Source organism: Alosa pseudoharengus, unplaced genomic scaffold (assembly GCF_046254945.1).
Source record: "Alosa pseudoharengus isolate Yale_2024_CS ecotype anadromous, Long Island Sound unplaced genomic scaffold, YU_APseudo_1.1 YU_APseudo_1.1_scf_3, whole genome shotgun sequence".
Taxonomy (NCBI): Eukaryota; Metazoa; Chordata; class Actinopteri; order Clupeiformes; family Clupeidae; genus Alosa; species Alosa pseudoharengus.
The window spans coordinates 35,881,272-35,894,246 of NW_027468718.1; the positions used below are offsets into that span (position 1 = coordinate 35,881,272).

Here is a 12,975-nt window from a genome sequence, read left to right on the forward strand (position 1 = left end):
TGTGTGTGTTTGTTTGAGAGTTTGTGTGCATGGCAGGCATTCCCGAGTGTGTGTGCGTGTGTGCGTGTGCGTGTGTGTGTGTGTGTGTGTGTGTGTGCGCACACCCATGTCTGTTGATTGGTTGGTAATGGGTCTCGTTTTCCTCTCGTCTCCTCTGCATGTGTCATGCTATCTCTCTACTTCCCTAGTGTACTCATATGAAGCAGTTAGATCAATAAACCTCTCTCTCTTGCTCTCAAATTTAAAGGAGCTTTATTAGCATGACTGATTGGATACAGTGTTGCCAAAGCCAGTGTTACAGATAACATAGTAGAGTCACAAAAGAAAGAAAATAGACATACAGCAATGCAGGTAAATATGTTGACACAGAATAAACAATAGCGTGTGTGTGTGTGTGTGTGTGTGTGTGTGTGTGTGTGTCCGTGTGCGTGTGTGGGTCTGTGAGTGCATATATATATATGTATATATTTGTGCACAGGAACATGTATGTGTCTGTTAACACAGACAGGTCTTTTTTTTTTCTATACCATGTCCCTCAGGTTGTGACATTTTAAGACATGTTGTAAGAGGGCCCTTCTCCAAGAAGTATTGTCTTCAATGTCTATAAAATTTGGTATGACTTTTTGGATGTTCGTGAAAAAGGTCTGTCTTAAAGTGTCATATTTTTGGCAGTGAAGAAGAAAGTGCTCCTCTGTCTCAACCTCCTCTGCCTGACAGTGACCACATATTCTTTGTTCTCTTGGCAGCCAGGTTTTTCTGTGTCTGTCTGTTTCTATTGCTAGGTTGTGGTCACTGAGCCTGTACTTGGTCAGGATGTGCCTCTGCTTCGTATCTCTGACAGAGATGAGATATTCAGCCAATTCGTATTCTCTTTTTAGGATCAGATAGGAATTCATTCTACTTTGGTTTGTAATTTGGTTTGTCCAATGCTCTAAATAATCTTCTTTTGCTTGATTCATTATTTTGTTGACTCTAAGCAGCGCTGGACTGAGCTTGATCTTTGTTAGTTTTTGTTATTGAGTTAGTTAACTTTAGTACCAGCTGGCTCATAGGACTCTTCAGGGTTCAGCTCCTGGGTTTTCAGTGGTTAAAAATGGAGGGAGTTTTTGGGACTGCTGTTCAAGTGCATCCAGAATTTTAAGGTTCTTTTTTGAATACGTAATGCCAATGGAAAGCGGCCTAATTCTGCCCTACATGCATTGTTGGGTGTTTTGGTTTGAACTTTTAATATTGTTCGGCAGAATTCTGCATGTAGGGCTTCAGTTGGATGCTTGTCCCACTTTGTGTAGTCGTGCATACTGAGTGGACCCCAAACCTCACTTCCATACAGCGCAATAGGCTGGATTATGCTGTCAAATATTTTGCACCAGATTGGAATTGGAATGTTTATTTTGTGAAATTTTCTTTTTACAGCATAGAATGCTCTTCGGGCTTTTTCTTTTAGTGCATTCACTTTCTCCCTCTCTCTTTCTCGCTCTCTATCTTTCTTTCTCTCTCTCTCTCTTTCTCTCTTTCTCTCTTTCACACACTCATTCAGTCACTCAGTCACTCTCTCTCTCACACACGCACATTCAAATCAGCTCTAGGTGTTCAAACAAAGAGCTAACTAGTGCAGGCCCACACACACACACACACACACACTGGCCCCTACTGTAAGTCTGCAATCTAATGTAAATTAGGCATGTAAATGAGATGGGGCTATTAATTTTGCTCTGGCTAGCGCTGGTCAGTAGCGGGCAGGTGTATGGGCAGACCTGTAAGCCACACCAGGCGACTGTGACCCCTGCGACCCCTGCTTAAGGAGCCCTGGCCATTATTCATGATTTCTTGACACTTGACCCCATGAATGTTGAATGGAATCTCCTGCCAGCCTTGGGTTCCCTGCAGTGTCCACCAGCAGGAACCAGAACACACACACACACACACACACACACACACACACACGTAGACAGACACACACATATAATGGGTCTTGAGCAGTATTGACACAGCGTGTTCCAAGCGGGAGCTGAGTGGTTTCAGGAAGTCTAAATTTAGCTCCTGCCGGACGCTTCTCATCCCTGCCGATGATCGTCTGCAGAGCGCGGGCCTTGACGCCGGCCGGTGTGAACGTGTAATTTTCCGCAGCTGCGGTGCTGTGGCCGCACCTTGGTCTCGCCAACTGGCTGGCCTCGTGACGCGTCGCCGGGTCACCGTCCAGCACTTTTCCCAGAATTCGCCAGTGTGTTTCTGGGAGACGGGACGGCCGCAGGATCGCAGGTTGCGTGTGTGAGGTGGTCTGGCGAGGACCAGCGTGGGCGCTTTGTTTGCTTGCTGTTTGTCGTTTGTGTTTATTTTTATCTTTCTCTGGGTCACTCCCTCTCTCTCTCTCTTCTTCTCTCTCTCTCTCTCTCTTCTTCTCTCTCTCTCTCTCTCTCTTTGTCTCTGCACTCTATTCATCCTGTCATCCATGCTCAGCTCCTTATTGCCTAGCAATCTCTCCATCTCTCCATCTCTCTCTCATCCCTCTTTCTGTCGCTCCACTTGTCTGTTTTCCACCCTCTTTGTTCCCCCTCTCATCTGCATCTTTTTCTCCCCTCTCACCCTCTCTCCGTCTCTCTGTCTCCCAGAGAGAACGAGATCTCTTCATCTCTCTCTCTTTTTTGCTTCCACTCCATCCATCATTATGCCCCTCTGCCAGTCTCTCTCTCTCTCTCTCTCTCTCTCTCTCTCTCTCTCTCTCTCTCTCTCTCTCACACACACACACACACACACACACACACACACACACACACACACACACACACACACACACACACACACACACACACACACACACACACACACACACAGTCTGTTGGATCTCTCATGCTCTTTCTTAGCCCATCAGTAGGGTGTGTAACCCAGCTCTGGGCATCTCTGGCTGGGTGGAATTACACAGCTCGCCTGTCGGCTGCACATCATGCACGCACGGGATTTATCCGACATCCGACACACCAGAGAGAGAAAGAGAGAGAGAGAGAGAGAGTGCTCTCCTTTTTCTCTTTTCCCCTCTGATTTGTTGTGCTCTCTCTTTCTTTTCTTTCTTTTTTCTCTCTCTCTCGTTCACTCTGTTTCCCTCTCCTTCTCAGTGTCGCTAGGTTTCAGATTTGCTTCTGCTGATCTGAAGATTTTTGAGTTTCAGAACAGTGTTATCTCTCCATCTCCCCCTCTCTCCATCCCTTTCTCTCCATCTCCCCCTCTCTCCATCTCCCCCTCTCTCTCCATCTCGCTTTCTCTCCATCTCCACTATGCTTCAGTGTGGGATCTGGTAGTTAGCTTTATCAGGTAGAATTCAGAACCCCATTGAGCTCCAGCCTGCTTCGCTAGCATGCATCACTGTTCAGATACAGGACTGCCACATGCCTGCAAAAGATGATATCTTATAATCTATGTAATATGTGTTATAATCTTATATTAAGATAAAAAAATCTAGTTAGTATTGTTTTTAGTAAAAAGATACTTACTTTCAGCTCTTTTGTAAGATTATTTGACTTAAAATAAGTCAAAATATTCTTAAATTAAGACATAAAAACAAGTACATTTATCTGCCAGTGGAGTAAATAATTTTATCTTAATTTAATCTGTATCTGTAAATTTACTTACTCCACTGGCAGATACAAGAAAGCTCAAAGTAAGTAATCTTTATACTAAAAGCAATACTCACTAGACTTTTTATCTTATTATAAGATTATAACACTTGGTAAGATATCATTTTTTGCAGTGTGGCGTGCAGTGGGGCCGTGCAGTGCAGGAGTTGGTTACAGTTATACAGCTGACCAAACCATTTTCCTTTCTCTTGTTCTCCCAAGTTTGACCGTCTCTGTTGTTCAGAGGGTCAGAGCTACAGTTCTCTCTCTCACTCCCTCTCTTCTTCTCTCTTTCTCTCCTCTCTCCCTCTCTTATTTTCTCTCTCTCCTCTCTCCCTCTCTTATTTTCTCTCTCTCCTCTCTCTCTCTTCTTCTCTGTCCCTCTCTCTTCCCCTCTTTGTTAAGAGGGTCAGAGCTACTCTACAGTCATGCATTACCTTCCCGTGGTTTCCTCTCTCTCATTCTCTCTCTCGCTCCCTCTCTCCTTCTCTCTCCCTCTCCCTGTCTCCCTCTCTTTCCTTCTCTCTCCCTCTCTTCTTCTCCCTCTCTCGACGTAGAGGATCATTTTGAACTGCTGAAGAGTGCACAGTGTTTCCCAAATCTTTCTCTCTTCCTTTCTGTCTCTTCTCCTCCTCTTCTCGCTTAATTCCAGATGAATGAATCCAGTGTTCTCTCTCTTCTTTTCCTCTGTCTATCTTTCCTTTCCTCCTCTCTGTTGCTCTTTCTCTCGCTGTGTAAGGGCAGGGATTTACGGCATACCTGGCCTACAGTTCTGTCCTTAGCCTGCACTCTCAGCACCCTTCTCTCTCTGTCTCTCTCTCTCTCTCTCTCTCTCTGTTTCTCTCTGTCTCTCTCTCTCTCTCTCTCTCTGTTTCTCCCTCCATCTCTCTCTCTCCCTCTCTGTTTCTCCCTCCATATCTCTCTCTCCCTCTCTCTCTCTCTCTCTCTCCCTCTCTCCCCTCTCTCTCTCTCCCTCTCTCTCCCTCCCTCTCTCTCTCGTGCTCAGAGGCACACATGCATTATTGATGCTCTGCTGGCAGTCGACTGATTCCCCAGCTCTCACATTACACACAGCACAGCACAACACCACACACACACACAACATGTCACACACACACATATACACACACGCACACACACACACACACACACACACACACACACACACACACACACACACAACATAACAGCACAGCACAACTCAGCTCAGCAGATACACAACGTAGCAAGAGCACACACACACACACAAACACACAACAGCACAGCACAGTATAGCACAGCTCAGTATAGCACAGCACACTATAGCACAGCATAGCACAGCACAGCACAGTATAGCACAGCTCAGTATAGCACAGCATAGTATAGCACAGCACAGTATAGCACAGCACAGTATAGCACAGCATAGTATAGCACAACACAGCACAGCACAGCTCAGTATAGCACAGCACAGTATAGCACAGCTCAGTATAGCACAGCACAGCTCAGTATAGCACAGCTCAGTATAGCACAGATCAGTATAGCACAGCACAGTATAGCACAGCACAGCTCAGTTCAGTATAGCACAGCACAGCACAGCTCAGTATAGCACAGCACAGTATAGCACAGCTCAGTATAGCACAACACAGCACAACACAGCTCAGGGGCTATTCTCTGATCTCCTGCTGTACACTTTGCTCTGTGCTGTAACTCTGTGAACTGGACAAACACGGTGTGGTTCCTCTCCACGCGGGACTTTGCCCCCAGAGCTTGTCTTTGGTGATGTGTCGTGTTTACACTGCATAGGAGATAATAATAATAATAATAATAATATATTATTAATATATGGGAGAGACAGAGAGTGATATGCTATTTGGCCCTATATTTGTTGGCTTGACTGTGTGTGTGTGTGTGTGTGTGTGTGTGTGTGTGTGTGTGTGTGTGTGTGTGTGTGTGTGTGTGTGTGTGTGTGTGTGTGTGTGTGTGTGTGTGTGTGTGTGTGTGTGTGTGTGTGTGTGTGTGTGGACGAAGTGTCCTTTAGAGAGCGTTAGCACTGAGGGAGAGGGAGCCAGTGGTGCAGCTTACACGGGGTCGAGTACTGATCCTGGGAACACAACAGCTGTGGATCAACGGTGCCTTGTGTGTGTGTGTGTGTGTGTGTGTGTGTGTGTGTGTGTTAGTGAGGTTATAAATAGATCTGTGTGTGCATGTATGTTTGCATTGGTATGTATTATGTGAATAAGTGTGTGTGAGTGAGAGTAGATTTATTATTGGTGGCATTACCAGCTATGAAAAGGATTGATCATGGTGAAGGAGTGAGTGTGTGTTTATTCCCCCTATATCGTGTCTAGTGTGTGTGAGTGTGTGTGTGTGTGTATTCTCTCTATCTAGCGTCTGCCTCGTCCTCACTAATCGGGCAGCTGCGTGTTGTCCACGTGTCATGTCCTCTCTGGGCGGGCGACCCGGAGTCCGAGTGTGTTTAGAAGGCCCATAACCGACTTAAAAAGCAAGCGCCACAACAACAGCAAACACCCCCCCACCATCATCCCCCACCGCCCCCCCCCCCCACCACCATCATCCCCCACCGCCCCCCCCCCCCCCACCATCCCCCACCATCCCTCACACTCTGCCTGCGCTCGCTCGCTCCTAGGGAGATCTGTCCCTGCCCGGCCGTGGCAGCAGGGTCATTGCATAACCACACACACACACACTTATGCACACACACACACACACACACACACATGCACACACTTATACACACACACACACATGCACACACTTATATACACACACACACACATGCACACACTTATACACACACACGCACATGTACACACTTATACACACACACACACACATGCCCACACTTATGCACACACACACACATGCAGACACACACACACACACACACACACACACACACACACGCATACACTTATGCACACACACACACACACACACACACACACACACACACACACACACACACACACACACAAACACACACACACACACACAGAGAACAGATTAAAGCCCACAGCAGTTTCCATTGCTGCTGCTGCTGATGATGATGATGATGGTGCTGATGCTGCACTACCCCATGTCACTTCCTCTGTTTCCTCTCATTGGCTGCACCCGGTTGTAGACTCCGCCTTAAGTGTCCTTCCCTTTTCAGACTTCAGCCAGTGAGGGAGAAGAGAGACAGAGAGAAGGAGGTGTGCGTGTGTTTGTGGGCAGGGTTGGCATTTTTGCGGCCCATGCCAGATGTTAAGCCCTCCATCTTCCTAATGTGGCCGGCCGGCCTCTCTAATCTGGCCGTTATAACAGTGGAGGGAGCGATGGAGGAGAGAGGAGAGGGTGGGATGGAGGAGGGAAGAGAGGGAGTGATGGAGGAGAGGAGTGATGGAGGAGAGGGTGGGATGGAGGAGAGGAGTGAAGGAGGAGAGGAGTGCTGGAGGAGAGGGTGTGATGGAGGAGAGGAGTGATGGAGGAGAGGAGTGCTGGAGGAGAGGGTGGGATGGAGGAGAGGAGTGCTGGAGGACAGGGTGGGATGGAGGAGAGGAGTGATGGAGGAGAGGAGTGCTGGAGGAGAGGGTGTGATGGAGGAGAGGAGTGATGGAGGAGAGGAGTGCTGGAGGAGGGAGGAGAGGCAGGCTTTGGGGCTGTGGAGATTACATGCAGACTGGTCGGCTCGCTGGCTGACTGGCTTTGGTTGCTTTTCCAGGAACTGACACCGACGCTGATCTCCCTCGCTGTTGTTGTTGTCATTATTGTTGGCTGTGTGTGTGTGCGTGTGCGTGCGTGTGTGTGTGGAGTGGACCAAGCCTGCGGGGTTAGGAGAGGGCAGCATAAACAACAAAGCAGTGTCCACACAGCCCTGATGTAGCCGCTCATGCCCTGTGCTTGGGACTGTGGATGATTGAGGGCTGTGGGTGGGGGCATGTGTCTGTGTTTATGTGGAGTACACATTGTGTACACACTTGTCTGTTAGTGGATTATTATTTTACCTATTAGTTAAACCGGCTATTCCCATCCAATAGGACTAACCACCAGTATCTCTCCCTCTCTCTCACTTCCTCTCTCTCTCTCTCTCTGTCCCCCCCTCCTCTCTCTGCATAGGTCTCACCAGTACAAGTATAAACTAGGCCCCTTGGTCAGCGTGTGGTCAGCGGTAGGCCAGCGAGGCGGGGCGTCCCATGCACACGCCCAGCGGCACCATGGGTAGTTCGCCCGAGGTTCTCTCCTGGACCTCCTGCCCGAGCCTGCTGGTGGGCAAGCTCAAGGAGGAGCTCAAGCTGACCGTGGTGGGGGGCGACGCGGCCGCCAAGAAGAACAGCAACCCCCCCAACCACCCCCCCAACGTGACCAACGCAGCGGGCAACCCCCAGGGCCCCCTGGCCCCTACCTCCGCGCTCCTGCCCCCCTCCGGTGTGCCCGTCGCCCACCTGCCCCCCCAGATCATCACGGACCTGGCGCCCCCTACGCACCTGCCCGTGCCCCTCCAGCAGCTGACCCTCCCCGGCCGCGGCGGCCTCGGCTTGGGCAGCGGGGGCGAGGAGGACTGTGCGCTGGGCGGCGTGAGCCCGCCCATCACGGCGCTGAGCGAGGACTCCACGCGCGAGCAGGACCACTTCGAGAACAGCATGCTGCAGCTCCAGGAGCACGAGGACGTGGAGGCCGAGTCGCCGGGCTCCTGCGGCCAGGGAGGGTGCCTCAGCGGCGGGGAGGACGCCAACGAGGAGGGGGGTGGAGGTGGTGGTGGAGGAGGAGGAGGTGGAGGGGGCGACGGGTGCCCTGAGGACCAGCATGGAGGCGGGGACGGCATGCACCCCCGATGCCACCACCACCACCCGCACCCCGACGACATCAAGCTGCACTTCCAGAGGGCTGGACAGACAGGGGGCTTCCTGGAGGGGCTCTTCGGATGCCTGAAGCCTGTGTGGAACATCATCGGCAAGACCTACTCCACGGAGTATAAGCTGCAGCAGCAAGGTGAGTGTGTGTGTGTGTGTGTGTGTGTGTGTGTGTGTGTGTGTGTGTGTGTGTCAGTCATTTGAAGGATAATGCAAGTTGTTCAGTCACAACACCCTTTAATTTGGCCACTAACCTCTCTTCTCTTAGCAGTGTGATTCTGCAAACACAAGAAAGGTGTGTGTGTGTGTGTGTGTGTGTGTGTGTGTGTGTGTGTGTGTGTGTGTGTGTGTGTGTGTGTGTGTGTGTGTGTGTGTGTGTGTGTGTGTCATTACATCTGGCGTTTCAACACAACACATCACAGTGCAGTGTTGTATAGATGTATGAGATAGTTCAGGTCACAGCACAAATCATTTTGACTCTCAGTCCTCTCTAGCAGTGAATTCTTTGTACTTAGCCAGCACTCAGAGCCCAGTCATGTGCGTCTGAGAACTGAGACTTTCACATCCACTTTCACAGCCATTCATTTAGCAAGTGCTTTGATAAGCGACTTACAAGTGAGGATCATGGAATCCATTAGGCCCAGAATGGGACATAAGGGTGTGGCCCTGTCCCTGTCTCAGGAGAACAAATTCAGAGAGAACCACTTTAATCAAGCCCCCACCCCTCCCCCCAATCCCTGGTGATGGGACGGCCCACCTGTCAAGAGCACTATGGGTGGAATGGGTGAAACCAAACTCTGGTGGGGGTGAAGGTGTTGGCTGGACATTCTTTACTTCTGCCATGTGTTAGATTCACCCACTGTTTCCTGGCACACATGTACACATACAAACACACATATGCATAAACATGCACACATACACATATACAGTATATCGATCTCTCTCTCTCTCTCTGTCTTTCACACACACTCACACGCACGCACACGCACACACACACACACACACACACACACACACACACACACACAGGGCATACACACAGGGCACCCGCTGAACCCACAGCCATATTTAGTTACTGTACATACTGTAGCCAAGGCATTTTTGCTCCATGCTGCCGCTCCATGCTGGGGTTGGGCAGGGCTGGGCTTCCTGCATCTGTCTCTGGTATGATGGCGGCATCTCTCCCAACACCAGCTGCCCCCTCTCTAGCGCCCACTCACATCTCTCTCTGATGGAGACGCCTACTGTTTACACCCAGTGCCAGCAGGGGATGAGTAGCCAAAGATAGATAGATAGATAGATACCAAACCAACCCAGTCTAAAGCCCTCAAATGATGCCACGCTAGTACCCATGCCACGCTAGTACCCATGCCAAGCTAGTACCCATGCCACGCTAGTACCCATGCCACGCTAGTACCCATGCCAAGCTAGTACCCATGCCACGCTAGTACCCATGCCAAGCTAGTACCCATGCCAAGCTAGTACCCATGCCACGCTAGTACCCATGCCACGCTACTCTGTACTCTACGGCACCCTTTGCACTCTGTCACTCCACCCCAGGGTCATAGTCTGTGTGCTGCTATACTGTACAATAGCAAGTCACACCACTACTGGCTATGTTAGTTCAATGTGCCATATATTCATTACACATGTACTCAATGTCATGTCTAGTCAGTGCTTTGTATATGATTAAAGGGTTGTTGCATAACAGTGAGAGTCAAAGAGGACTGTATATAGATGACAGCTAAATGTGTGTCTGTCACGTTAGATCAGCGTTGTTATTGTCTCGTTGTCATTTTAAGGTCGTGCGTGTGTCACTGTAGATATTAGCACGGCTACAGCCCCTTTGACTTGGTCACAGATAGACTGTGTCAGCAGCACAGCCCAATGCATGTGTGAGGCACTGAGGGAACACTGGCGGGTAGTCTATATGTGTATAAAGTCACGTGACGTGTGCATAAAATGGGCTCAGTGAGTTTTGTCTTGTGCGTTTTAGGCGTGCTGTGGTGTGACCATGTGCTCAATGATGTCATTCAGGTTGTGATGGGGAAATGTGAAGTGATGGTGTTTGTGCTGTAGCTGTTTAATTCCTTAATAACACACACAGTGCACAAATACAGAGAAAGAGAGAAGAGAGAAACACACACACATACACACACATACACACAGCACACACACACACACACACACAGCGCACAAATACAGAGAAAGAGACAGCAAAAGATAAACAGACACACACACACACACAGTCATTCCATGCTATAGCAGATGACCTGCAGATGAGCTGACTGTCTTTGTTCCGTGCTCCTGTGTGTTCTGTCCTGCTCAGACATGTGGGAGGTTCCGTTTGAGGAGATCTCGGAGCTGCAGTGGTTGGGCAGTGGGGCCCAGGGGGCCGTGTTCCTGGGCAAGTTCCGCTCCGAGGAGGTGGCCATCAAGAAGGTCCGCGAGCAGAAGGAGACGGACATCAAGCACCTGCGCAAACTCAAGCACCCCAACATCATCGCATTCAAGTAGGTATCTCACACCAACATCATCGCATTCAAGTAGGTATCTCACACCAACATCATCGCATTCAAGTAGGTATCTCACACCAACATCATCGCATTCAAGTAGGTATCACTTGGGGTGATACCCCCACTCACCCCAACATCTCACCCCAACATCTCACCCCAACATCTCACCCCAACATCACACCCCAATATCTCACCCCAACATCTCACCTCAACATCATCACATTCAAGTAGGTATCACACCTCAACATCATCAAATTCATCGCACCCCATATATCGCACAGGGGTGTGAGTGTGTGTGTGTGTGTGTGTGTGTGTGTGTGTGTGTATCTCCAAATAGCACACCACTTTAGAAACAATAGCTGCTTAGTGCACTGTTCTTTTAGAGAACAGCAGTTACTCCCCAAGTTCCCCGGGTTACCCAACTACATGGCTTCATAGCACAGCCCTCTCAGAGTCCAACAAAGCAAAACAACAACCTGCCTGAGAATTATAGATCGTTCCCTCCGCCAAACCAGTCGCTAACATATTTAACCACGTCCAAGTAGCAATAGCCATTCAAAATTTTTAGAATATTATTTACTTGTCTCAAAGGACAGGAGGAGGCTCTCGTGCCCTGTAGTGTTTTACGTTCTATCTGACGAGTCCTCTATCTGATTCGTCTGTGAGAGACGGCTACTTACAGGTGGCATAAAGTCCTCGACTGCCTGCTGTTGTCACGGTGATCTGGGTTCTTGCAGCCATCACAAATGACAATGACAATATGACTGTTTGCCCTTTTCTGTGTACACAAATAAAGCTAGTCACCCAAGTCAAGCTTTTGAAGACAAAATTACATTTATTTTCTCTGGCACTTTTCAAGGATGGAGAATAGCACTTATTGAGTGATAAAAAAGACAGCACTGCACAGTGTTACAGCATGACGTTGTGATGTTGCAATTCACCACGATGTGCTTTGAACTTACTGAACAATGCAAAGCAATGTTGTGGAGCTCAATGCAGAACAGTATATAGATGGTATACTGCAGTGCCACTCTATGCAGGGGAAATTAGTGAAATGTACCGTATAACCCAGTACCAAACAACACAATAGAATACCATGTGCTGCAGCGTGATCTAAAACAATGCAACACCGTGCAAGTGCAGTAAAGGGAAATGCTGTAAAATGTTTTATGATATACATACATTATAATGGAAGGCAGCATCATCCACTGTAAACCAATGAACTCACAGAACAATATAAGAACTCGAGAGCACTTCTGTGGTTAGCACACCCAGACAATGCAATGAGTGTCACAGTGTGCAGGGGAGGACAATGTCATACAGTATACAATTCAATGCCAAAGGATGCAGTACAGTTCCATTGTATGGCGAAAGTCAGAGCAAAACAGTATAGTGCGGTGCAAGTGGGTGCTGTCCTGTCCTCTCCTCCTCTTCCTTATCCTCTCCTCCTGCACTCCTCCTCTTCTGCTCCTCCTCCTCTTCCTCTCCTCCTCCTCCTCTCCTCCTCCTTCTTCACCTCCTCATCTGTGGGCTACTGGTTAGGGAATCGGACTTGTGACAGAAGGGTGGCCGGTCCGATCCCTGACTGGTAGGAAAAATATGGGTGTGGGAAGTGATTGAACAGCACTCTCCCACATCCACATCCACGGATGAGGTGCCCTCCTCCTCTCCTCCTCCTCTCCTCCTCCTCTCCTCCTCCTCTCCTCCTCCTCCTTGTCCACGGGTCCTCCCAGGGGGAGTGTGCATTGGGGCTGCATGCTAGCACAGTACTGTGGAGTGTAAAACAGAGCAATGCAATGCACCTGTGTGATGCCCTTCCCTCTTCCTCTTAGCCCAGTTCAGTAATCTACGCTATAATGTATATCATTTGTGTGTGGTAGCCTCCCCCTCCCCTCTTCTACACTGATATACTCTCTAATGTATATAATGCATGTGAGATACACACATTGATATACTCTGTAATGTATACTAAATGTGTGATACACACATTGATATACTCTGTAAACTAAATGTGTGATACAC

The 12,975-nt window shown here is 49.0% G+C and overlaps 1 protein-coding gene across 1 annotated transcript in view; it reads left to right on the forward strand.

Moving 5' to 3' along the window:
• Positions 1-12,975, forward strand: part of map3k13 (mitogen-activated protein kinase kinase kinase 13) — a 57,637-nt gene that overhangs the window by 26,083 nt on the left and 18,579 nt on the right. The window contains exons 3-4 of the mRNA XM_076264156.1: positions 7,704-8,576; positions 10,767-10,950. Coding sequence (XP_076120271.1) covers positions 7,781-8,576; positions 10,767-10,950 — 980 coding nt within the window. The 5' untranslated portion in view covers positions 7,704-7,780. The remainder of the gene's footprint in view (positions 1-7,703; positions 8,577-10,766; positions 10,951-12,975) is intronic.